A 27,263-nucleotide genomic window follows, 5' to 3' on the forward strand; every position below is an offset into this window, starting at 1 on the left:
ATCTGAGTCTGGCTTAGGACTGATCACCCAAAGGCCACCTCCCACCCACCAAATCTAAAAAGGGGTGTACGAATCTCGAGCATGAGCCGATTCCTTGTATATCTTTGTGGTGGTGTTGTTGCTGAGTTCGTAAGTATTTAATTTACCCTCACTGTTTGTTAAGTGGTTTAAAAGAGAACAGCAAAATAGAGACAATGGATTTCAGGAAGGCAGATTCTGGTAAGCTCAGAGAGCTGGTAGGTAAGGTCCCATGGGAAGAAGGACTAAGGAGAAAAACAGCTGAAGAGAGTTGGCAGTTTTTCAAAGAGACATTATTAAGGGCCTGTGACAGGGTGTTCACCCTGCACTGGCCCTTTAAGGGCAAACCCCAGCCTGAAGCAGGGCTGGGGAGTTTAGCCCCAGCTGGGGCTGTATTAGGGGATGAGGGCCCAGCTGAGGGCTATATAAGAACCTGGGCGGCGGCTCCCAGGAGGAAGGTCAGTGAGGGCCTGGCTGCTGGGGAAGCAGGAGGCTCCCTGGAGCTAGAGCAGGGCTGGAGAGGCATGGCATGGCAGGGCTAGGGGAGCACTAGCCAAACAGATCCCCAGACTGCAGGGCCTGTATGGAGAAACAACTACCCCCGGAAGGGGGGCTCAGAGATTGATTTGGGCACTGCCGGAGGGCAGTTTGGTAAAGAGGATGACGCGGCCTGGAGGAGAGAGGGGAAACCCCACCAGAGGGAAGGTACTCTGCCAGCAGAAGGAGCTGAGTCCGGAGGCAGACAGCAGACCCCCGCTACGGTGGTGAGTGAACCCTCTCACAGATGGTGGAGAATGTGGGTAGAACCCTGAACCCCTAGACAAAAAGGGGGGTGTGCAAAAAAAAATCTGCACAAAATGGCGGTAAACCACAAGAGGGGCGGAGGGCGCCTCCCTGGTGTGAAGGGGAGGAGAGCCAGGACCATGGACCCCGCCCAGATATTTGACTGTCTCACGGAGCAACAAAAACAGCAGCAACAACACCAAGTTCAGTTGTTGCAGCAGCTGGCCACGCAAGGCCAGGTACAGCAAAGACAGCTGGTTAGGGAGATAACCCAGCAGCAAGAAAGATGGGTGCAGCACGGGATAGGGCGAGGGACGAGTGTTGGACTGCTGGGGGAGGGAAGCGAGGGACCGGTCGGGCCACCCCCCCCCAGTTACCTATTTAGCTAACAAAGATGGGGCCCCTGGATGACCCAGAAGCGTACCTGGTCACTTTCGATAGGGTAGCGCAAGCTACACGCTGGCCAGAGGAATATTGGGCCACCCTCTTGGTGCCTTATCTTACAGGGCCTGCGCAGCTCGCGTATAGGAGCTTGGCAGCCCAGGATGCCCTAAAATATTATAAAGTCAAAGAAGCGATACTAGACCAGATAGGAATAACAGAAACATGGTGGAATACTAGGCATGACTGAAGTACAGGTATTGAAGGGTATGTGCTGTTTAGGAAAGACAGAAATAAGGGTAAAGGTGGTGGAGTCGCATTGTATATCAAAGATGAGGTAGATTGTAAAGAAATAAAAAGTGATGGAATGGAGAAGACAGAGTCCGTTTGGGCAAAAATCACATTGGGGAAGAAAACTATCAGATCCTCCCCTGGGATAGTGCTTGGGGTGTGTTATAGACCACCAGGATCCAATTTGGATATGGATAGAGACCTCTTTAATGTTTTTAATGAAATAAATACTCATGGAAACAGTGTAATCATGGGAGATTTCAACTTTCCAGATATAGACTGGAGAACAAGTGCTAGTAGTAATAATAGGGCTCAGATTTTTCTAGATGTGATAGCTGATGAATTCCTGCATCAAGTAGTTGCTGAACCAACAAGGGGGGATGCTATTTTAGATTTGGTTTTGGTGAGTAGCGAGGACCTCATAGATGAAATGGTTGTAGGAGACAACCTTGGCTCGAGTGATCATGAGCTAATTCAGTTTAAATTAAATGGAAGGATAAACAAAAATAAATCTGAGACTAGGGTTTTTGATTTCAAAAGGGCTAATTTTAGTAAATTAAGGAAATTCGTTAGGGAAGTTGATTGGACTAAAGAAATTATGGATCTTAAAGTGGAGGAGGCCTGGAATTATTTTAAGTTAAAGTTGCAGAAGCTGTCAGAAGCCTGTATCCGTAGAAAAGGGAAAAAATATATAGGCAGGTGTGTTAGACCAAGCTGGATGAGCAAGCATCTCAGAGAGGTGATTAAGAAAAAGCAGAAAGCATATAAGGAGTAGAAAATGGGAGGGATCAGTAAAGAAAGCTACCTTATTGAGGTTAGAGCATGTAGGGATAAAGTGAGAGGCTAAAAGTCAGGTAGAGTTGGACATTGCAAAGGGAATTAAAACCAATAGTAAAAGGTTTTATAGCCATATAAATAGGAAAAAAAACAAAAAAAGAAGTAGGACCGCTAATTACTAAGGATGGAGTGGAGGTTAAGGATAATCTAGGAATGGCCCAATATTTAAACAAATACTTTGCTTCAGTCTTTAATGAGGCTAATGAAGAGCTTAGGGATAATGGTAAGTTAACAAATGGGACTGAGGATAAGGAGGTAGATATTACCATATCCGAGGTGAAAGCCAAACTTGAACAGCTTAATGGGAGTAAATAGGGGAGCCCAGATAATCTTCATCCAAGAATATTAAAGGAATTTAAGTCCATTAGCAAAATTTTTTAATAAATCTCTAAACTCAGGGGTTGTACCATTTGACTGGAGAATTGCTAATATAGTTCCGATTTTTAAGAAAGGGGAAAAAAAGCGACCCGGGTAACTATAGGCCTGTTAGTTTGACATCTGTAGTATGTAAGATCCTGGAAAAAATTTTGAAGGAGAAAGTAGTTAGAGACATTGAGGCTAATGGCAATTGGGACAAATTACAACATGGTTTTACAAAAGGTAGATCGTTCCAAACCAACCTGATCTCCTTTTTTGAGAAAGTAACAGATTTTTTAGATAAAGGAAATGCAGTGGATCTAATCTACCTCGACTTTAGTAAGGCATTTGATACAGTACCACATGGGGAATTATTGGTTAAATTGGAAAAGATAGGGATTAATATGAAAGTTGAGATGTGGATAAGCAACTGGTTAAAGGGGAGACTACAGCGGGTCATACTGAAAGGTGAACTGTCAGGTTGGAGGAAGGTTAATAGCAGAGTTCCCCAGGGTATGTCTACACTACCCCGCTAGTTCGAACTAGCGGGGTAATGTATGCATACCGCACTTGCTAATGAAGCCCGGGATTTGAATTTCCCGGGCTTCATTAGCATAAGCGGGGAGCCGCCATTTTTAAATCCCCGCTGCTTCGAACCCCGTGTAGCGCGGCTACACGGGGCTCGAACTAGGTAGTTCGGACTAGGGTGCCTATTCCGAACTACCGTTACTCCTCGTTTCACGAGGAGTAACGGTAGTTCGGAATAGGACCCTAGTCCGAACTACCTAGTTCGAGCCCCGTGTAGCCGCGCTACACGGGGTTCGAAGCAGCGGGGATTTAAAAATGGCGGCTCCCCGCTTATGCTAATGAAGCCCGGGAAATTCAAATCCCGGGCTTCATTAGCAAGTGCGGTATGCATACATTACCCCGCTAGTTCGAACTAGCGGGGTAGTGTAGACATACCCTCAGGGATCAGTTTTGGGGCCAATTTTATTTAATCTTTTTATTGCTGATCTTGGCACCAAAAGTGGAAGTGTCCGAATAAAATTTGCGGATGACACAAAGTTGGGAGCTATTGCCAATTCAGAAAAGGATCGGGATATCATACAGGAAGATCTGGATGATCTTGTAACTTGGAGTGATAGCAATAGGATGAAATTTAATAGTGAGAAGTGTAAGGTTATGCATTTAGGGATTAATAACAAGAATTTTAGTTATAAGCTGGGGACACATCAGTTGGAAGTAATGGAGGAGGAGAAGGACCTCGGAGTCCTGGTTGATTATAGAATGACTATGAGCCGCCATTGTGACATGGCCGTGAAAAAGGCTAATACGATCTTGGGATGTATTAGGCGAGGTATTTCCAGTAGGGATAAGGAGGTGTTAATCCCATTATACAAGGCATTGGTGAGACCCCATTTGGAATACTGTGTGCAGTTCTAGTCTCCCATGTTTAAGAAGGATGAATTCAAACTGGAACAGGTACAAAGAAGGGCCACTAGGATGATCCAAGGAATGGAAAACCTGTCTTATGAAAGGAGACTCAAGGAGCTTGGCTTGTTTACTTTAACCAAAAGAAGGCTGAGGGGAGACATGATTGCACTCTTTAAATATATTAGCGGGATAAATACCAGGGAGGAAGAGGAATTATTTAAGTTTAATACCAATGTGGACACAAGAACAAATGGATATAAGCTGGCTAGTAGGAAGTTTAGACTTGAGATTAGACAAAGGTATCTAACCATTAGAGGAGTGAAGTTCTGGAACGGCCTTCCAAGGGAAGTAGTGGGGGCAAAAGATCTATCTGGTTTTAAGATTAAACTAGATGGGTTTATGAAGGGGATGGTTTGATGAGACATCATGATCTTGGTAACTAATTGACCATTCATTATCAGTGGGAAATAGGTCAATGGAGGGATGATAGGAGTTACTATAGAGAACTTTCTGGGTGTCTGACTGACGAGTCTTGCCCACATGCTTAGGGTTTAGCTGATCGCCATATTTGGGGTCGGGAAAGAATTTTCCTCCAGAGTAGATTGGCAGAGGCCCTGGAGGTTTTTCGCCTTCCTCCGTAGCATGGGGTACAGATCACAGCTGGAGGATTCTCTGCATATTGGGGTCTTCAAAGTATTTGAAGACTTCAAAATCTGAGATATAGGTGAGAGGATTATTCTAGGAGTGGTGGGTGAGATTTTGTGGCCTCCACTGTGCAGGGGGTCGGACTAGATGATCATAATGGTCCCTTCTAACCTTAAAGTCTATGAGATAGGAGTGACTCCAGAAACCTATCGGCAGAGGTTCCGGAGTGAACGATATTCTCCCGGGGCGCAACTGAGAGCCGTGGCCCAGAAACTAAGGGAACTGGCCTGGCAATGGCTGGAACCAGACAAACGGGATAGCCCCCAGATAGCGGATGTTGTGGTCCTGGAACAGTTCCTGCAAATCCTCCCCCCAGGGGCCCAGCAATGGGTACGCCAACATTGCCCCCAAACGCTGGCCGATGCGGTCACCGTAATGGAAAATTATATGGCAGCCGAGCTCCCGGGAGGACCGATGAGAGGTGATAGAGAGGCCCAAGGGGAGCAACCCTTAATGGGCAGAGGGAAGCCAGAAAGGGGAGGCAAAGGAATCGAGGCCTGCGGGGGCCTGGGGCGAGGATGGACGAGGAGGCCGCCAGAGGCCGAAAAGGAAGGCCTTCCCAGGGACCCCGGAATAAGAGGGACCCGGGAGGAGACAGTCGGAGAGGGAGTGGCCGAAGGGAGGTCCACCCATAACCGCTGCTACGAGTGTGGACAGGAGGGGCACTTTAAGCGGGAGTGCCCCTTCATAGACTGCTCCTTTGGGCAAGGGGTACCCTTGGGGGTGTTCCCTCACCCCACTCGAGGAGCTACAGTAACCACCCAAGTACTGGTGGAGGGGGTCCTGGTTCAGGCGTTGGTGGACTCGGGTTGTGGGCAGACAATGGTCCGTGAGGACTTGGTCCCGAACCCCGAGCCCGCTGGGACCACAGTGTGGGTGAGGTGTATCCATGGGGATGTACGGCCCTACACCACGGCTTGGGTACGGCTGCAGTGTGAGGGAGAAGAAGGCATCTGCCAGGTAGCGCTGGCTCCCCAGCTCACCTACCCAGTGGTCCTGGGTCGGGATTGGATGGGCTTCCGCCGGGTTTTACAGGCATGGAACCAACCAGACCCGGACCCGCAGAGAGAGGGGCTGGAGGCAACAGAAACCGAGCCCGACTGGGTCACCGAGCACGACTTCCTCGACGAACAAAGAAATGACCCCACACTGGTACGAGCCTGGGAGCAAGCCCGAGGAGGGGAGGAAGGCGGTGTGCCGAATCAACAAGAGACATAGTTTAAGGTACGGGGGGATCGCCTGTATTGCGTAGCCTGAGAAACCGAGGGGTTGGGGGTGGTCTGGCAGTTGTTAGTACCACGCCGCTACCAGAATAAGGTACTGGAGCTGGCCCATGCGAACCCCTGGTCTGGGCATCTCGGCCGGGAAAAGACTCTACAGCGGATCATGCAACGGTTTTTCTGGCCGGGGATATACAGAGCCGTTCGGGACTTCTGTGATTCGTGCCCCGCCTGCCAGCACACACGCCTACAGCTATGCCCCAAGGTCCCGCTGGTGCCCCTCCCAGTAGTAGGCATCCCCTTCGATAGGGTGGGCCTGGACCTGGTAGAACCAGTGGAAAAATCCTCGACCGGCTTCCAATATATCATGGTCCTGGTGGACTATGCAACCCGTTACCCAGAGGCCGTGCCACTGAGGAACACCACCGCAGCCACGATAGCAGGGGAACTAATCAAAATATTCGCCCGGGTGGGAATTCCCAAAGAGATCCTAACAGATCAAGGGACTAATGTGACATCCTGCTTGATCCAAGAGTTGTGCAGGTTACTATGAATAAAAACGTTGCGGACTTCGGTCTACCACCCCCAGATGGATGGGGTGGTAGAGAGATTTAACCGGATCCTGAAAGAAATGCTAAGATGATTTCTAGATGAGGAACCCCGCGACTGGGATAAAGCCCTGCAGGCCCTGTTATTCACCATCAGAGAGGTGCTGCACGCTTCGACCGGGTTTTTGCCGTTCGAACTGCTGTACGGATGACAGCCACGAGACATCTTAGACCTGGTCAAGGAAACCTGGGAAGAGCAGGAGTCCAGAGTCCAGGGGACTGTAAACTATGTCCTAAAGTTAAGAGAGAGGCTGAAGTGGCTCGGCAAGTTCACGGAAAGAAATTTGCGGCAGGCTCAAGACCGCCAGGAGCTAGCGTACAACCAGGGCACTAAAATGAGGGAGTTCAAGGCCGGAGATCGAGTCCTCCTCCTGTTGCCGATAAAAGAATCGAAACTGTTAGCCCGGTGGCAGGGCCCCTTTGAGGTGATACGGAGAGTCGGGCCGGTGGATTACGAAGTATGGCTAGATGAGAAGCGGGCGAAATCACAGATATATCATGTCAACCTTTTGAAGAAGTGGAAACCCCGCAAAACGCTACTGATCACAGTGGAGCTAGAGGAGCTGAAAGTGGGCCCCTGGATGGGCAAGATGACAGACAATGCAGCCCCAGCTATGGGAGAGGACCTCACGACAGCCCAACACCAAGAGGTGGAAACCATCGCATAGGAGCACGCCACCACGCTCACGAAAACCCCCGGGAGAACATCAGCGATTTACCACCACATCTCGACGACCCCGGGGAAAAGGGTATGTGACGCAATAAGGCCCCTACCCCGGAAAATGTGGGACCCTGTACAGAAAGAGGTCCAGGAGATGCTAAAGCTAGTAGTGATCGAAGAGTCCCGGAGCGGCTGGAGGAGTGCCATCGTACTCGTACCGAAGCCAGACGGGACGCTCCGATTCTGCGTGGATTTCCGGAAGGTGAATGCGATATCCCGATTCGACGCTTACCCCATGCCCTGCGTGGGCAGGTATTAGATAGACTAGGGCAGGCCAGGTACATATCAACCCTAGACTTGATGAAAGGGTACTGGCAGATCCCGCTTACCCCAGCCTCGAGAGAAAAAACAGCCTTTTCAACCCCGTTCGGGTTATTTCAGTTCAAAACAATGCCGTTCGGCCTACATGGGGTGCCGCGACATTCCAAAGGCTGATGGACCGAGTCTTGCAGGACCACCGGGACTACGCAGCAGCCTATAGTGATGACATAGTCATCTATAGCCAAAACTGGCAGGACCATACGTGACACCTGCGAGCAGTGTTGAGGACGTTAAGGGATGCTGGTCTCACGGCCAACCCCACCAAATGCCATAGAGGCCAACGGGAGGTAACCTATCTAGGATACACCGTAGGGAGGGGGAGACTGCGACTGCTAATGGACAAAGTGAAAGCCCTAGCCGAGTATAGGTTTCCAACGACCAAGTAGCAGGTGCAGCAATTCTTGGGCCTGGCGGGGTATTACAGAAGATTTATCCTGCAATTTGCAACGATAGCAGCCCCCCTCACGGATCTGACGAAAGCAGAACAACCAAAAAGGGTGACACCCTCGGGGGAGGCCAAAACGGGCCTTTAACGAGTTAAAGACGGCATTGATGCGAGCCCCGGTGTTAAGGCAACCGGACTTCTCAAGGGAATTTATAGTGCAGACAGATGCCTCGGCGGTAGGATTAGGGGCCGTCTTAGCTCAGGAGATAGAACACCCAATCTTATACATGAGTCGGAAACTGTTCCCCAGGGAAAAGGCATACGCCACGATAGAAAAAGAGGCACTGGCGGTGAAATGGGCGATTGAGGCCCTTCGATATTACTTACTAGGAAACCCTTTCAAGCTAATAACGGACCATACCCCACTAAAATGGCTGCAGTCGATGAAAGAGACAAACCCCCGAATAACAAGATGGTATCTGGCCTTACAACCCTACAGGTTTGAGGTGACGCACCGCCCCGGACGGAGACACAACAACGTGGACTTTTTTTCAAGACCGGACAAGCCAGAAAGCATCACAGAAGGGAAAAAGGCAAGAAACCTAAGGGGGAGGGGTGTGACGGGGCAGCCAGGGCTGCCGACGCTAACCCCGTGCCCCGAACAGACCTGCCAGGCGGCGCAGCCACCGGAGAGACTGAGCGGCGCTGCCACGCCTGTTCAGCAGCGGCTGCCGGCGCAGGCGCAGTTGGCCCCTGAGCAAGCTGCCCGGAGGTGGGGGAGCTGACGGCTCAGCACGCAGGCACCGGCGTCCTCAGGAGGGGGAGCCGACGACCCAGCGGGCAGGCGCCGGCGTCCCCAGGAAGGGGCACCAGCTTTAAAAAAGGGCCCCCGCTGGAGGTGGGGGTGCGGAGGACTGAACGCGGCCAGAGACGGCCAAGACCGGGACCAGGACGGACGGAGCAGCGGAGGCACTGACAGAGGAGTGGAGCAGCCCAGCTAGGAGAGGTGAGCTCCCCCTTCTCCCTTCCCCGCCCCAGGGGAAGATGGACAAAGACTAACCAAGACGAAGGAAGCAGCCCAGGACAGGGTCAGGGAGACCCGGGGACCGGCGAGTTGTGGCCGTGGCCCCCCCGGTCAGGCAGCGCATCTAGGACGCCTACCCTTAGGGTCCTGGGCTGGGACCTGGAGAGTGGGAGGTCCCAGGTCCCCCTCCACCTCAGAGAACCCCTATAAAGACTGACAGTGCAGTTGCAACCGGTGTCTAAAGGCGCCCCCCCCCCCCCGTGAGAGATACTTAAGGGGGAGGGTGTGTGACAGGGGGTTCACCCGGCACTGGCCCTTTAAGGGCAAACCCCAGCCTGAAGCAGGGCTGGGGAGTTTAGCCCCAGCTGGGGCTGTATTAGGGGATGAGGGCCCAGCTGGGGGCTATATAAGAACCTGGGCGGCGGCTCCCAGGAGGAAGGTCAGTGAGGGCCTGGCTGCTGGGGAAGCAGGAGGCTCCCTGGAGCTAGAGCAGGGCTGGGGAGGCACGGCAGGGCTAGGGGAGCGCTAGCCAAACAGATCCCCAGACTGCAGGGCTTGTATAACGGCCTGATGGAGAAACAACTACCCCCGGAAGGGGGGGCTCAGAGACTGACTTGGGCACTGCCGGAGGGCAGTGTGGTGAAGAGGACGACGCAGCCTGGAGGAGAGAGGGGAAACCCCACCAGAGGGAAGGTACTCTGCCAGCAGAAGGAGCTGATTCTGGAGGCAGACGGCAGACCCCCGCTACGGTGGTGAGTGAACCCTCTCACAGGGCCCAAAAGCAAGCTATTCCACTGCGTAGGAAAGATAGAAAGTATGGCAAAAGACCACTTTGGCTTAACCAGGAGATCTTGCATGATATACAAATAAAAAAGAAGTAATAAAAAGTGGAAACTAGGACAAATTACAAAGGATGAATATAAGCAAACAATACAGGTATGCAGGAGCAAGATTAGAAAGGCAAAGGCACAAAATGAGCTCAAACTAGCTACAAACATAAAGGATAACAAGAAGACTTTCCCTTTCTAAACATATTAAAAGCAAGAAGGCGGCCAAGGACAGGGTAGGCCCATTGCTCAGTGAGGAGGGAGAAACAACAGGAAACTTGGAAAGGGCAGAGGTGTTTAATGACTTCTTTGTTTTGGTTTTCACCAAGAAATTTGATGAAGGAATGCCTAACATAATGAATACTAGTGGGAATGGGATAGGTTTAAAAGATAAAATAACAAAAGAACTACTTAAAAATAACTCAAAAGTTAGATGTGCACAAGTCACCAGGGCCTGATGAAATGCATCCCAGAATACTCAAGGAGCTGATAGAGGAGGTATCTGAGCCTTTAGCTATCATCTTTGAAAAATCATGGAAGATGGGAGAAATTCCAGACAACTGGAAAAGGGCAAATATATTGCTCATCTATAAAAAGGGAAATAACAACAACTCAGGAAACTACAGACCAGTCATAACTTCTGTGCCAGGGAAGATATGGAGCAAGTAATTAAGGAATTCATCTGCAAACACCTGGAAGATAATAGGGTAATAGGGAACAGCCAGCATGGATTTGTAAAGAACAAATCATATCAAAGAAAACTGATAGCTTTCTTTGATAGGATAATGAGTCTTGTGGATAAGGTAGAAGCTGTGGATGTGGTATACCTAGACTTTAGTAAGGTATTTGATACGGTCTTGCATGATCTTCTTATCAATAAACTAGGCAAATACAACTTAGATGGAGCTACTATAAGGTAAGTGCATAACTGGCTGGATAACTGTTTTCAGAGTAGTTATTAATGGTTCACAATCCTGTGGGAAGGGCATAACAAGTGGGGTTCCGCAGAAGGCTGTTTTGGGACTTGTTCTGTTCAATATCTTCATCAATGATTTAGATACTGGCATAGAGAGCTTATTAAGTTTGTAGATGATACTAAGCTGGGAGGGTCATAATTCAAAATGATCTAGACAAACTGGAGAAATGGTCTGAGGTAAATAGGATGAAGTTTAATAAGACCAAATGCAAAGTACTCCACTTAGGAAAGAACAATCTATTTCACACATACAGAATGGGAAGCTACTGTCTAGGAAGGAGTACTTTAGAAATAAATCTAGGGGTCATAGTGGACCACAAGTTAAATATGAGTCAACAGTGTGATGATGTTGCAAAGAAAGCAAACATAATTCTGGGATGCATTAACAGGAGTGTTGTGAGCAAAACACGAGAAATCATTCTTCCGGGGAGTGTCTACACTGGGCCACTTATTCCGGAAAATCAGCTGCTTTTCCAGAATAAACTGCGAGCTGTCTACACTGGCCCTTGAATTTCTGGAAAAGCAACAACGCTCTACTGTACAAAATCGGCCGCTATTCCGGAAAAGCTATGCTGCTCCCGCTCAGGCATAAGTCCTTATTCCGGAATTCATGCCAGTGTAGACACAGCCCCCCCGCTCTACTCTGCACTGATCAGGCCTCAGTAGAAGTATTATGTCTAGCTCTGGGCACCACCCTTCAAGAAAGATGTGGAGAAATTGGAGAAGATCCAGAGAAGAGCAACAAGAATGATTAAAGATCTAGAGAACATGATCTATGAAGGAAGACTGAAAGAATTGGGGTTTAGTTTGAGAGGGGAGATGATAGCAGTTTTCAGGTATCTAAAAGGGAGAAGAAGGGAGAAAAATTGTTCTCCTTGGCTTCAGAGGATAGGACAAGAAGCAATGGGCTTAAACTGCAGTAAGGGAGGTTTAGGCTGGACATTAGGAAAAAGTTCCTAATTGTCAGGGGGTATGTCTACACTACCACCTAGTTCAAACTAGGGTGGTTAATAGGCAACTGGAGTTGCAAATGAAGCCTGGGATTTGAATTTGTGGAACGAGGTGTACAGGTAGTTCAGAATAGGAAGCCTAATCCAAACTACCTAGTTTGTGCCACATGTAGCCATGGTCACGGAGTCCGAACTAGCGGACATTTAAAAATGGCGGCACCCGGCAACATGAAAACGAAGCCCGGGAAATTCAAATCCCGGGCTTCATTTGCAACTCCGGTTGCCTACATTAACCACCCTAGTTCGAACTAGGGTGGTAGTGTAGACATACCCAGGGTGATTAAACACTGGAATAAATTACCTAGAGAGGTTGTAGAATCTCCATCTCTGGAGATATTTAAGAACAGGTTAGGTAGACATATATCAGCGATAGTCCTGCCATGAGGGCAGGGGACTGGACTCGATCTCTCAATGTCCTTTCCAGTTCTAGTGTTCTATGATAAAGCCATGTAATTACCACTTACACAATAGTACCATTATACTCTGTCATAAAAATATATAATGGGTGAATATATAATGAGTCCATGGCAGTCTAAAGTGCACCCTAATAATCCTGGAACCTAACAGTTCTTTTTTTACATTAAAAAGAACAGTTGCGCAAGAGGGCTTATTCCTGAGCAGGTGCATCATAGTTCTTGTGCAAGAAGCCCTGATTTCATACATTAGTACGTCAGTGTTCTTGCGCAAGAACTCCCCGCCAGTGTAGACAGGCAGCAAGTTTTTGCACAAAAGTGTTCGCTTTTGCGCCAAATCTTGCCAATGTAGACACAGCCTACATGTTTAAGATGTGCTCCAATCTCCTCCTTATACTATCAATACAGATACCCTTAGATAACTGAATATGTTATTAAAATGGTATGTCCACAATACAGCACTATTTTGAATTAACTTCTTTTGAATTAGTTACTTCGAATTAGCTTATTTTGAATTAACGCAGCTATATACAAAAACTAATTCAAAATAGTGTTTTTCTAATTAGAAATAGCGCGTCCACATTGAGTGGATCCTGAATTGAAGGTAAGGCTGGCCAGAACCAGTGCCAGCACGGCATCAGGGTCCGACTTAGTGTGTGGGGCTGCTGCCTCAGGCTATCCAAGGTCTGTGCTTAAAGGGACCCTATCCCCCATTCCGGACAGACAGTTCTCAGGTTTCTCTGCTTGCTGGTCTACCTCGCTGAGGGACAGCAAAGCATTTGTGTCTCAAGGGGTATGTCTACACTACAAAGTTAATTCGAACTAACGGACGTTAGTTCGAATTAACTTTGATAGGTGCTACAGTAGGTAGCACTTAATTCGAACTAGCGGAGCGCTTAGTTCGAACTAGGTAAACCTCATCGTACGAGGACTAAGCCTAGTTCGAACTTACTAGTTTGATTTAAGGGGTGTGTAGCCCCTTAATTCGAACTAGTGGGAGGCTAGCCCTCCCCAGCTTTCCCTGGTGGCCACTCTGGCCAACACCAGGGAAACGCTTCTGCCCCCCTCCGGCCCCGGAGCCCTTAAAGGGGCATGGGCTGGCTACGGTGCCCATGCCAGGTGCAAGCCTGCCAGCACCCAGCCAGCAGACCCTGCACCTGGCACGACTCGAGCCAGCCACCTGATGCCCCCCCAGCCCTCCCCCTCTTCCCGGGACCAGGCTGGCGGCTCCCAGGAGCTTGTCTGGGACCGCAAGAGGCGGGCACCCGCCTGGTCTAGTGCAGATATCATGGACCTCGTCCACGATCTCCTCACTAGGTACAGCAAAGTGGCCGTCTAGGGCCGGAGAGCTGCCAGCCTGGCCACCCAGGAGCAGGTTTGCATGAAAATCAAGGGGGTCCACTAAGATCCCCTACCCTCAGCCCTGAGCTTACAATGACCGTACTGGGTCAGACCAAAGGTCCATCTAGCCCAGTAGCCTGTCTGCCGACAGCGGCCAACGCTAGGGACCCTGGAGGGGATGGACCGAAGACAGTGACCAAGCCATTTGTCTCGTGCCATCCCTCTCCAGCCTTCCACAAACTTTGGGCAGGGACACCACTCCTACCCCCTGGCTGATACCACTCCATGGACCCAACCTCCATCACTTTATCTCACTTCTCTTTAAACTCTGTTCTAGTTCTAGCCTTCACAGCCTCCTGCAGCAAGGAGTTCCACAGGTTGACTCTTTGCTTTGTGAAGAACAACTTTCTGTTACTAGTTTGAAGCCTGCTACTCATTCCTTTCCTTTGGTGTCCTCTAGCCCTTCTATTATGGGAACTAATGAAGAATTTTTCTTTATGCACCCTCTCCACCCCACTCATGCTTTTATAGACCTCTATCCTATCCCCCCTCAGTCTCCTTTTTTCTAAACTGAAAAGTCCCAGTCTCTTTAGCCTCTCTTTATATGGGACCTGTTCCAAACCTTTGATCATTTTAGTTGCCCTCCCCTCTCCCAGCCTCTCTTCCCCTCTCCCACCTCCTTTTCCCAGTCTCCCCAAGTTTTGTTCAATAAAGAGAGATTCTATTTTTGACCATGTTTTCTTTATTTTGTACATCAGGAAGGGGGGCTAGGGAAGGGTAAGTGGAAGGAGGTGAGGGAGGAATGGGGCACGAGCCCCCGATGGGGAGGACTGGGCTGGCTCTGCGGGCTTCTGGGGGTGGAAGCTCTCCTGCAGCCCCCCAATTGCCCCCTCTCCCCAGATGGCAGCCTGTGGCAAGTGCAGCCGGTCTGATGGCCGAGTGCTGTGATGTGCCCAGTGTGGGCATTCCGGGCACTCCAAGCCAGGACTGGTTTTCAAGTGGGGCACCCCTGAGAACTGTCTGTCCGGGGTGGGGGTCAGGTCCCTTTAAGTGCAGCCCTCGACTATCCTGAGGCAGCATCTCCACGCTCTAAGTCCTCCTCTGATGCCCTGCCGGCACTGCTTCCGGCCATCCTTAAGCCCTGTTCAGGGTCCACTCAATGTGGACATGCTAATTCGAATTAGCAAAATGCTAATTCGAACTAGTTTTTAGTTCTAGACGTGTTAGTTCGAATTCACTAATTCGAACTAAGTTAGTTCGAACTAACTCTGTAGTGTAGACATACCCTCCGGGAACTCCAAGACAGGAATGCTTTGCAAGCGGGGCACCCCTGAGAACTGTCTGTCCGGGGTGGGGGTCAGGTCCCTTTAAGTGCAGCCCTCGGCTAGCCTGAGGCAGCAGCTCCATGCTCTAAGTCCTCCTCTGATGCCCTGCCGGCACTGCTTCCGGCCATCCTTAAGCCCTGTTCAGGGTCCACTCAATGTGGACATGCTAGTTCGAATTAGCAAAACGCTAATTTGAACTAGTTTTTTAGTCTGGATGCGTTAGTTCAAATTAGCTTAGTTCGAATTAACTAATTCGAACTAAGTTAGTTCGAATTAGCGCTGTAGTGTAGACGTACCCAAGGTGCTCTGCTTGCCCTCACTTGGGACACCACGGCTCTCTACAACATGGAACCAGACCTGCCCCCAGGGACTCTGCTGTGTCTCATGGACAGTTGCCAGCAGCCTGACTGCGCTGTCTGCAGGCTGCCATCTGGGAGCACCATCGAGGGGCTGCCCGGATCCAGGGGACCCTGTGGAAGAGCTTCCACCCTGAGGAGAACTAACAGTCTCCCCGGTCTGCCTCACTGGGGGCTCGTGCCCCATTCCTCCCTCTTGTCCTTCCACTTACCCTTCCCTAGCCCCCCCCCCTTCCTGATGTCAAATAAAATGCACTTTTGTCTCAAAAATAGAAACTCCGTTTATTTAACAAAACTGGGGGGGATGAAACTCTGGGGAGATTGGGAAGGGCAGCGGGAGAGGGGAGGAGAGAGGTTGGGAGAGGGGAGGGGGAAAACTTGGAGGATGGAGCTGGAAGGGGGAAGCAAGTGGAAGAAGGAGGAGGGGAAACTCAGCACTCAGAGGTGGGGGTCTTGCCGGGCCAACTGCCTCCCAGCACGGCAGGGGAGGGGGCCTCGGCATCCCCAGGGGGATAGGGAGGAGGGTGTGGAGGTTGAGGTGGGGGGGTGTGGAGGAAGAGGCGGGAGGGGGGCAGGAGTGGGAGGAGGAACAGTAGCTGGGGGGGGGGCAGCAGGCTCAGGACTGGCATGGGGCAGCATGCTCTGCACCAGGGCCTGCAGATGGTGACAGATGGCACGACTCTGGGCAAGCAGCTCCTGCTGGAACTCCCAATCGTCCTGCTCCATGATCCGGCTCAGGGCTCGCAGGGCCTGCAGGTGCTGCTTTCTGAACCCCTGCCACGTGGTGGTGGTCCTGCTGAGGCCGCAGGTGTGGGATCATGTCTCGGGCTGGGTGGTGCGCCCTTCACGAGCAGCTGGTGTGGCTGTAAAGAAAGAAGAGAGGTAGTCAGTTATCTCTGGGGACACAGTGGATGATGCCCAGCACCCCCTGCAAGGTGAGGGCGACTGTGCCCTGCACCGTCAGAGCTGATGTGCTTGCACAGAGGCCAGGGTCGTCATGTCCGGCTCTGCCCGGGAGTGGGAGCTGCCCTGAGACTGCACCCATGCCCCTGTGCTGTGTATAGTGGGGCCGGGGCGGAGGGAGATGTCCCCTGCCCCTGTGTAAAGGGGGCATGTGAAGGGAGGGCATCCTGATGTGTCCCGCCCCGAGATTGGGAGCATGTCAGGTCTCTTTACACACGTGTGGCTTTCGGGCCATGGCCCCTGTATGGCACGCAGCTGGAGCCACCTGCCCAAGGGGGCGCGCACTGTCTACGGCCCCTGGCTGGCCCTTGGGTGCTGGGGGATTGGCGGGGGATGGCTGGCTGCCACTGGCTGCCATTGTGCGGCTGCTGGGAAAGGGGCTGTGGCTGCTGGCAGGCCTGGCTCTTGCATGTGCCCAGTGGCCAGACTCTACCTCTTTAAGGGCCCCCCAGGCTGGGGAGAGGAGAGCAGTTTTCCTGGTTTGGCCCAGAGTGGCCACCAGGGGAAACTGGGAATGGCTGGAGACCCCCTATTTCGAATTAAGTGTCCACACAGCACTTAATTCGAATTAGCTATTTCAAATTCGGCTTTACTCCTCGTAAATTTGAAAGAAGCACTCCGCTATTTCGAATTAAATTCGAAATAGCGGTATGCATGTGTAGACCCTATTGAAGTTACTTCAAAATAACGGCTGTTATTTTGAATTAATTTTGTAGTGTAGACATATCCTAAGACTCAATAAAGCCTTTTTTTGAAATTAATGTAAAACCAAAATATAGCATAAACATAACTCTGGGTCATGTCCTTGTTAACATCTATTTTCCTGCCTTATTGACTCCAATTTATCCCTTTTGTTCAGGCTAACAAGCTCATTTTCTCATACCCTTTATATCTTTAAACCAAAACAATTTCTATTTAACATAAGCAAAGGGTGTTTGCATTATTCTTGTTAATATACCCAGAACTATATTAGCCTTTTTCTGTTTCATCACATTGTTGATTCATATTCAATTTGTCATCTACAACCCCCACCCCAGGTCTTGTTCAGCAGTACAGCTACCTTAGCCAGATATTCCATAGTCTGTATTTGTGTGTTTGATTTTTTTTTTCCTTTTCAAAGTCAAGTTCTTTCTGCTTGTCTTTATTCAATTTCATGTTCTTGATTTCAGACCAATTTTCCAATTTGTCTAGGCTGTTTTGAATTCTAATCTTGTTCTCCAAAATGCTTGCAACTTGTCCCAGGTTGGCATCATCCCCAAATTTTATAAGCATACTTTCCACTCCATTATTTAAGTCATTAATGGAAATATTGACCAGCACCAGCCACAAAACTGACCCGCCATAAGACACTGTTAGATGAGCCATGCCACTTTGACAGCAAACAATTAAGAACTACTTTTGAGCATATTTTTGCAACAAGTAATGTACCCACATTATAGTATTTTCATTTAGATTGCATTTCCCTACTTTGCTTCTGAGAATATAATGTGGGGTCACCAAATTCCTTATTAAAATCACAATATATGAAGTCTACTGCCTCCTCTCTATCCACTAGGACAGTAAAACTGTCAAAGAAGAATATCAAGTTGATTTTGCATGATTTTTTTCTTGACAAATCCATACTGACTATTCTTAATAATCCTATTCTCTAGATGTTAATGACAGTTCAATAATTATTTCAGTGTCTTTTCAGGTATCAAGGTTAAGTAGAGAGGCCTATAATTCCCTAGGTCCTCTGTGTTGCCTCTTTTAAAGAAAGACACTAAGGCCAGGTATAGGGAAAGTCGAATCAAGATATGCAATTCCAGCTACGTTAATTACATAGCTGCAGTCTTAACTAGACTCACTAAATCAAACTCTGGAAGATCTATCACAGTAGCATTGATCTTCCATCTAGTGAAAACGGCCTAAGTTTGCCTTTTGCCAGCCCTCTGAGACTTCACTGTCTTCCCTGGATTCTCAAAGACAATTGCTAACAGTTCAGAGATTACTTCAGCTACTTTAAGTACCTGAGAATGAATTTCATCAGCCTTTGATTACTTGAATAACTCTAAAAGTTCTTTAACCTGTTGTTTCCCTATTATGGCTTATGTTCCTTCTTCCTTATAAATATGTATTGTGTTGAGTATCTAGTCACCATTAGATACCATTGGTCAACTTCAAAAACAGACTGAAGAGAGAAACTGCTGGGTTAGAATTCATGTGCAAATTCAACACCCTGAACCAAAGTCTAAACAAACACAAGGATTGGTTCTTGCATTACAATAGGCAATTTCTCATTCAGGTATTCTCCCCTTATCACCACTGTTGGAGATTAGCCACATCCATTCTGATGTAATTAGCACAGTTGTGACTCTCCTATCTCTGTGTCTTTCCCCCACTTTCTTTGTTTCTTTCTTTTCCTCTTCAGCATCTGAGGAAGTGAGTTGTGGTTCACAAAAGCTTATGCTCTGATACCCTAACAGATTTATTAGGGTATGTCTACACAGCAAAGTTATTTTGAAATAACAGCCGTTATTCTGAAATAACTATCCTAGCGTCTACACAGCCATTCCGTTATTTCGAAATAGCAGAGGGCTTATTTTGAAATTGGTGAACCTCATTCCATGAGGAATAGTGCCAATTTCAAAACTGCTATTTTGAAATAAGCGCTGTGTAGACACTTATTTCAAAATAGGGGACCTCCAGTCCTTCCCAGGGTGCCCTGCTGGCCACCCTGTCCACAAGGCAACTTCTGACCTGATGCCCTGCCAGAACTGGTTCCAACCAGTCCACTCAGTGTGGATGTGCTATTTCAACATAGAAAAACGCTATTTCGAAATGCATTTTCTGCATAGGCGCTATTTCGAATGAACTATTTTGAAATTAGATATTTCAAAATAATGCTGTAGTGTAGACATACCCTTAGTCATTAAAGTGCCACCGGCCTCCTTGCTGTAGTCCCAATTAGTCTCTGTAGTAAAGACTGAAGCAAAACAGGCATTAAACTCTTTGGCCTTGCTTCTCAGTTCTGATACTGATCTCTTTTTGTAAAGCACTTTGAAATCTAAAGATGAAAATCCTTAAATAAGAGCAACTTACAATTATTGTAGGCAGAAAGAGATACTGAATGACTTGATAAATGCTGCAAGAGGAGTCAAGGCTGGTGGCACTGAATACTGTAAGACGATCTCTACATTGCATCAGGAAGCATACAGTACAATCCTCCCAGTACATTTCGCCATCATCTGCACTGAAATGCAAACTTCTTTTTAGATCAAGCAAAGTAAATGAGATCAGGAAACTAGGCCCCAAAACAGGTTCACCTCATTCTAGGAAAAATGAAGGCACCCAGTAAGTATACCCTACATTTAGAATTTGCTAGGTTCTGTATTCTGGGGCTTTGTGTCTGACCTGTGTGGATTTAGACAATAATGGATGATATGAAAGATTAAAGCCAACATAAGAATATTTAAGGTCATGTCTATATGAACACATACTGGCCGGATGTCAGAAACCATGATGGGGATGATCAGGCCTAGGAATGTAAGTGAGGAGTTGAGTACTCGACTACTCTACTTGAATTCCTCCACTGCTTCCCACACTCAGTGCAGTATAGAAGGGGAGAGTCCGGGACTGGCAAGGACCCAGGACAAACCAGCTATACTGAGGGTGGCTTAGCCGTAGCTCCACTCTCTGCGTGTCCCATGCACCAGGCTAGCACTGCTCTCTGGGGAGCCCTGCTCACACACAGCAGGTGGAGAAGTGGCCAGGGCTGCCCAGCACTGGTCCAAGAGCCAAGGACCAGTGCCCAGTTGAGCAGAGCACAGCAGCCAGGTGAACTTAGCACTCCCAGGCTTGGCTTGGGGAGATGCAGACTGGCTGAGCTGGGGGTGCTCTGCAGGTTAGTCTCCCTTGGCAAGCTGGGCCAATCTCGCTGGTAGCACTGTGTGGAGCCCTGGGCTGGGCGGATGGTGCTTGGGGCTCTATGTGGACTCAGTGGGGGCAGGACCTCTGGCTGGGCAAAATGCTCGGGGAGCCCAGCCATGCCCTGTGGGCACCTGGGAGGAGATTCTGGCAGCCAAGCCGGTGTGGCTGAGCTTACCGCTCAGCTGGAGCGCGTTGAGCTCTGCACACCAGCAGCAGCAGCAGCAGCCCACTAGGCTCACAGGCAGGGACTGGAGCTTGCCCATCGCTGAGGCTTTGTCCTGGATGGGCGCTATGTGGCTCGGCCCAGGTGCACCACAACCCAAAGGTGCAGAGCAAGATCAGCAGCCAACAGCCGAGCAGAGCTCACATGGTGTGAGCACAAGTTAGGTTGCAGCCCACCCTGGCCCTGCTATTCCTGGCTGGGCACTGCCTGTCTCCTGCCTGGCCCACTTGGTGCCTGGGTGCAGCTCCCCGGCGTGTTGGGTAGTCAGTATGCAGCCCCCGCCTGCGGGGGGCCCTTGCCCCAAAATGACTTTGGCTTTGCCCCCATGAGGCTGGAGATCTGAATAGGCAGGTCAAATGTCCCTCTGCCAACCCAGTGCTGCCTTCCTACAGTCCAGCCCATCCGCTCAGAGTTGCCTCAGCCCTTCGGCTCCAGGATGCGTGCAGCGGACAGATGTTTGCCAAGGTTCCCCCCAGCTGCCAGGGCCTGGACAGGAAAGCCGAGGAGCGGGGGCAATTAAATGAGATGCACTGGGAACCCGTGTTCCAGATCAAATTCATCCATGGGCTGCCCCTTGCTGGGCTTGCCCAGCATGTTTTGCTGGCCTTGGGGCTGGCTGCGAATAGGGGCTGCTGGACCTGATGCAAGCTTGAGCCAGGTCCAGGAGCTACACTTACTGCGGCTCTGCAGTTTAAATGTAGAAGGAGCCGGGCTGGCTACCTACATGCCCATCTCTTACTACATTTAAACTACAGAGCCGCAGTAGGGGGTAACTCCTGGAGGTTTCCAACCCTATCAACTAATCATGTAGTCAATAGAATTTCTATCGACTACATGATTAGCTGATTACTTGCTTCTTTAACATCCCTGGTCAGGCCTAGTGGTGGGAGCCAGAGGGGAGGGGTACAGCCAGAATTAAGAGTCCATGCTGAGACTGGAGAGAGGCTGAAGTGAGAGTAAGGCTAGAACCAGGCTAAGGCTCAGGGAGCTTGTTGCCACTGTTGGACAGGAGAGAGTTCCAAGCCCTGGAGTGTCATGGAACAGACTAAGCTGCTGCCCCTGGCTTGTGGATTGGCTGGAGCCCAGCATATCTTACCTTCTCAGCACTTTCCAAGGGCACTTCTCCAATGTCTTCGGGCCCTGCTTGTTGGGGTGTGGGTGATGGAATTCACAAAGAAATTTGGGTGCATGTATGTTACCAACTGGTTCCCATGAGCGTTCAGCTGTGCCATACCTTGTCTAGTCCACAAGGAACATCAGTCATTCTCAGAAGAGCTGTCTTGTCACATATTCTTCCTTCCTCTGAACCAAGACATTGGATCTAGGTATTTGTGTATATCCAGAACAGGAGTTATCCATGTTTTAACACAGAAAGGTGATATACTGGAGCATCTTCATGGTATGGAGTAGCTGTATGTTAAAGGGTCAATCTGTTGAATGATCTGTCATAGGCTAAAGTAACTGTGGTCTACTTTCTCTGAGTTTCGGGAGATGTTCAAGTTCTTAGTTGAAAGCTATACCCTGTCTTCAACCAGCATGGGAGGATGACCCTCTCAATAAAGTTCAGCATATATTGTTTGTAGTCCTGTTTGGCTGAGTTTAATATGATTTTATTGTTCTTGAATGCAGTGGAGATATTGAGCCAAATCTGTGGCTGCAGGAACACAGGAGGCTGGTACAGATGGCAGAAACCACGGGTAGACCCTCTAACTGGCACAGAAGGGACTTTGGTGAGTTGCTTTGTGATAAGAGATATTTTAAGCAAACTTAGCAAAAGGCAAGATCCCAGTTATTGGTGATGGGTGAAGCAGCCGAGACAGTTTGAAAATTAGGCTTATGTGTTCTGTTTGTTCATTTGGGGATGGTAGGCAGAGGAAACAAGCAGATGACTTCAGGAGTTTGAATGATTCTCTCCAAAAGTGGCTATTAAATTGTGGTCCATAATCAGGTGTAATGTCAGTTGGTAACCCATGGAGCTTGAAGATATAGTCTTCAAAAAAAATAAGCGAGTTGTTTCTTCTGCACTGGGGGTCTTCTAGCAAAGCAGGAAGTGCTCCATTTTCATTAGGAGGTCAATGATGACCTGTGCAGCTCTAAGACAGGGTAGTCTGTGAGGCAATCACTATAAAAGCCCAAGGTTGAGATGGAGTTAGAAGTGGGACCAGGCAGACTGAAGGTCTGGCATAAGGAGTCTTCGTGTAACTGCCAGACTTGCAGGAAGCAATGTAAAACTGGACAGAGGAAAATAGTTTTGGCCATCAAAAGTTCTGAGCGATCAGCTTCGTTGTCTTCTGATACCTGAAATAGCCTGCCGGAGGCTAGCGGGGGTCGGATTCCTTGCATAGCTGGAGTACTGGGAACATAAAGGAGATCCTTCAAACAGAGTGACTTACTTTTGACTGAGATGCTTGGGTCAGAATTTGTTGACATCCGTGTCACTGCAAGCAGATCATTAGCTAGTGAGGACCTTGCACTTGATCTTTTGGCCCTTGAATTTTACAGAATGAGAGGGCTTCAATGCAGTGGCAGGTTCAAGAGGGTTATTCCCCTTATCTAAATAGTTCTCCTTGCAGAATGACCAAGGCCGGATTAAGACCTTTAGAGGCCCTAAGCACTGAAAAGATTATGGTGCCCCCCCATATGTAATTCAAAATAAAAACAATACTAGACCGTAAAAATCTTTTTTTTTTTTTTTTTTTTTTTTTGTGCCCCTGCTTTGCTGGTGCCCTAAGCACGTGCTTAGTCTGCCTATAGGGTAATCCAGCCCTGAGAATGACCCATAAGGTTTGCCCTTTCAAGTTCCAGGCCACTAGGTCACAATGAAGCTAAGTTTAGACAAGAGGACCAACATATGATGTTTTGGATGAGGGTTGTAGCCGTTAAGAGATGTTTCAGGTTCTGACAATCTGTGCAATGCTTCCTTTGATTCATAATATTTACATCTTTAATTTATTGTATTAGGTGCTGAGTGACTTCTGGGGAATGTTGTATTTAATTCATATTAAAAACTTACATATTACTTGGCTCACCTTTATATCACAAATCTACAATCCACTTCCGTACTTTTGGTTTCCAAATCTCCTCCTTTACCCTTAGGTTTTCTGAAAACAAAACATCTGAAATAGATAGAAATGTATTTACATAGATTTATATACAGGCAGTCCCCAAGTTACGCGGATCCGACTTATGTCGGATCCACACTTATGAACGGGGCTTTCTCGCCCCAGAGCTCGCAGGCAGCGGGACCGCCCAGAGCGCAGCGGTCCCGCCACCTCGACCTCCGGGGCGAGAAAAGCTGCTCCAGGTGCCCCTGGTCTCCTGGGGACTGTCTCCAGCAGACCAGGGACACCTGGAGCAAAGCGGCAGCGGCGGCGGGGTGCCGCGCCTCAGGCTTTGCTCTGGCAAAACCTCAGAGGCACGGGACTCTGCCGCCGCTGCGGCTTTGCTCCCGGTGTCCCTGGTCTGCTGGAGATGGTCCCCAGCAGACCAGAGGCACCGGGAGCAAAGTGGCAGCGGCGGCGGAGTCCCGCGCTTCTGAGGCATTGCCACAGCAAAGCCGGGGAGGCACGGCACTCCGCTGCCGCTTTGCTCCCGGTGCCTCTGGTCTGCTGGGGACTGTCTCCAGCAGACCAGGGACACCTGGAGCAAAGCCAGGGAGGCGGAGGGGTCCCGCACCTCTGAGGCTTTGCTCTGGCAAATCCTCAGAGGCATGGGAGTCCGCCGCCACTGCCGCTTTGCTCCCCGTGTCCCTGGTCTGCTGGGGGGGGGAGCGCAGCTAGTGGCCGCCCCCCCCAGCAGACCAGGGAGACGTGGAGCAGGTGCGCTGGAAAATCAAGGACCTGCGGCAGTCCTACTCCTGGGCTTGCCTGCCAGGGGCCAACCCGGAGGCCTGCCCCCACTTCCAGGCTCTGGACCGTCTCCTGAGGGCTCATGCCATTCCTGCCCCCGGGACGTGATAGACCCCGGGGCAGAGGGACCGCTCCAAGAGACGGAGGAGGAGGATGGCTCCGAGAGCCAGGAGCCTGCCGGGAGCCTGCCCAGGACCCGGGACCCCCGAGGCACCCCACAGAGCCGCTCGCCTGTGTCGGCCAAGGCCGGGGAGGCATCCACCTGTGAGCACCATCATGCTCCCCTTATGTGTACGGGGGGCTAGGGCAAGAGGGAGCCCTGGGACCGTGCGCCTGGGCCTTGCCCACCAAGGAGCAGCAGCTGGGGATCCTACAGGGGCCCTGGCCTTGCAGAGGGGAGCTGGGTTTCACACACCTGGGCCCCTGGGGTAATTGACCGCTGGTCTTGTTTCACCACAGCCGCAGCACCTGGGACTGCAGGGCGCACCACCCCGCCTGCAGCAGCCGCCTGCGCCCGGGCAAGCAGGAGAGCCAGGAACCAGGAGGAGTACCAGAGGCGGCACCTCCGGTTCCTGGAGCAACAGCTCCGTCTCCAGGACCACTGGGTCCAGGAGGACCTGAGGCTGTGCCGGAGGAGCTTGGAGGCACTGGAGGAGCAGGGCCGTGCCTTGCGAGGCCACCTCCAGAGCCTGCTCGTCCGCTTCCCAATTCCTCCTGCTTCCCCTCCTCCCCCTGCTCCCTCTGCTCCCTCTCCTGCTCCCGCTCCTGCTTCCTCCACACCCCCCCGTCCCTCCTGCCCCACCCTCCACAACCATTCCCCACCAACGCCCCCGGACCCGCAGTATTGCGAGACAGGAGAGGCAGCCAGACCCCCACCCCTGAGCTTTCCTTTCCCGTCCTCCCTTCCCTCCCCTTCCAGCTCCCTCGTCCCAGGTTTCCCCCTCCCCTCTCCCACGCTCCTTCCTCCCTCCCCCCACCCCAGTTATGTAAAATAAAAAGACGTTTTTGTTTGAAAAACAGGTTTCTTTATTTGACAGTAGGTAGGGAGGGGAAAGGGGAAGGGAGTAGGGTGGAAGAAGGCCCCAGTGGGGCATGCAGGGAGAGGTCAGTCCTCCTTCTCCACCAGGAAGCTCTCCCGCAGTGCTTCCTAGATCTGGACGGCCCCCCGGTGGGCTTCCTGGACGGCAGCGGTGCGGGGCTGACCGTAGTGGCCAGCCATGCGGTCAGCCTCAGCCATCCAGGCTGGCAGGAAAGCCTTCCCCTTTCGCTCACACAAATTGTGGAGCACACAACATGCTGCCACCGAGGGAGGGATGTTGTGCTCGACCAGGTCCAGACGGGTGAGGAGGCATCGAAAGCGGGCTTTCAGTCGCCTGAAGGCCCCCTCCACCACGATGCGGGCCCTGGTCAGCCTGGCATTGAAGGCCTGGCAGGAGGGATTGAGGTGCCCCGTGTAGGGCTTCATCAGCCACGGCTGCAGTGGGTAGGCGGCATCCCCCACCAGGCACACGGGCATGTCCACGTCCCCGACCCTGATGTGGCGGTTGGGGAAGAAGGTTCCATCCTGCAGCCGCTGGCACACGGAGAAGTTGCGGTACACCCGGGCGTCATGTGCTTTGCCGGACCAGACCACATTAATGTCCATGAACTGTCCCCGGTGGTCACACACGGCCTGCAGGAGGATGGAGAAGTACCCCTTGCGGTTCACATAACGGGACGCCTGGTGTTCCGGGGCACGGATGGGGATGTGCGTCCCGTCGATGGCCCCACCGCAGTTGGGGAAGCCAAGGGCACCGAATCCCCGGATGTCAGCGTCCGGGTCGGCGAGGCATACCACCCTGCGGAGCAGCACCCGGTTGATGGCCTTGACCACTTGCGGAGAGAGACACAGCAAAGCACCAATCAGTGGGGCTCCCAGATGGCTGGGAACATTCGTACCCTGGCAGTGCCCTGCGCCTCACTCCTGGAAGCAACCCCCCTGGCGGCATGTAGTATGGCCGGGACAAACCGACCCCTCCGGTGCTGGGCACTTTCGCCTCCTCCCGCCCCCTTTGTCCCTGGGGTGGCCCATCCCCTCCTTGCAGCCCCCCTTCCTCCCCCGGTGCAGTGGCCAACAAGTGCCATACCTGCATGAGCACCGCTCCGACAGTGGATCTCCCCACGCCGAACTGGTCCCCGACGGATCAGTAGCTGTCCGGCATGGAGAGCTTCCAGAGGGCGATGGCCACCCGCTTCTGGAGGGGGATGGTGGGTTTCATGCGAGTGTCCCTTCTGCGCAGGGCAGGGGCGAGCCACTCGCAGAGCTCCAGGAAGGTGTCCCTCCTCATCCTGAAGTTCTGGGTCCACTGTCGGTCCTCCCAGCACTCCAGGACGATGCGGTCCCACCAGTCGCTGCTGGTGTCCAGACTCCAGATGCGGCGGGGAACGCCAGTGCCGGGGTGCCACTGCAGCTCCTCCACGGCCCCCAGGGCGGCCAGGTGGAGAGGCAGGGGGCTGACGTGCACCAGGTGGTGCCAGGCAGCCTCCAGCCATTGCTGGCAGGCTTGCAGCAGCATGTCCAGAAAGTGCACCAGAAGGTGCAGGGCGAGCTCTGGCTCCATGTTGCCACCTGCGGCGGCCCCCCCCCCCCGAAGGGAAGCACCGACACAGACGGGCACAGAGACCAACGCTTTGCTGTCCCTCGGCGAGGTTGGCAAGCAAACAGGAAAAGCTGAGAACCGGCTGTCCAGGGGGGTCCCTTTAAGCACGAGCCTCAGACAGCAGCCACACAAGCAACTACTGACCTGATGCCCTGCCAGAACCAGTTTCAGCCGCCCTTAAATGCGCCCCTGCGTCCAATCAGTGTGGACGCGCTAGTTCGAATTAGCAAAACGCTAATTCGAACTAGTTTTCAGTTCTAGATGCGTTAGTTCGAATTAGCTAAGTTCGAATTAGCGCTGTAGCGTAGACGTACCCTTAGAAACTTCCTATCTTGGTTTTAAAAAGGG

General features: G+C 51.0%; 1 protein-coding gene across 1 annotated transcript; it reads left to right on the top strand.

Moving 5' to 3' along the window:
* The first annotated feature begins 328 nt into the window (after positions 1-328).
* Positions 329-25,271, top strand: LOC142829502 (uncharacterized). The gene is made up of 4 exons (XM_075929184.2): positions 329-782; positions 5,842-6,030; positions 22,058-22,158; positions 24,736-25,271. The coding sequence occupies exons 1-4, from the start codon at positions 679-681 to the stop codon at positions 25,269-25,271; spliced, it is 930 nt and encodes a 309-aa protein (XP_075785299.2). The 5' UTR covers positions 329-678.
* Positions 25,272-27,263: the final 1,992 nt, after the last annotated feature.

This window comes from Pelodiscus sinensis, chromosome 4, assembly GCF_052426305.1.
Source record: "Pelodiscus sinensis isolate ZL-2025 chromosome 4, ASM5242630v1, whole genome shotgun sequence".
In the NCBI taxonomy this organism is placed as follows: Eukaryota; Metazoa; Chordata; order Testudines; family Trionychidae; genus Pelodiscus; species Pelodiscus sinensis.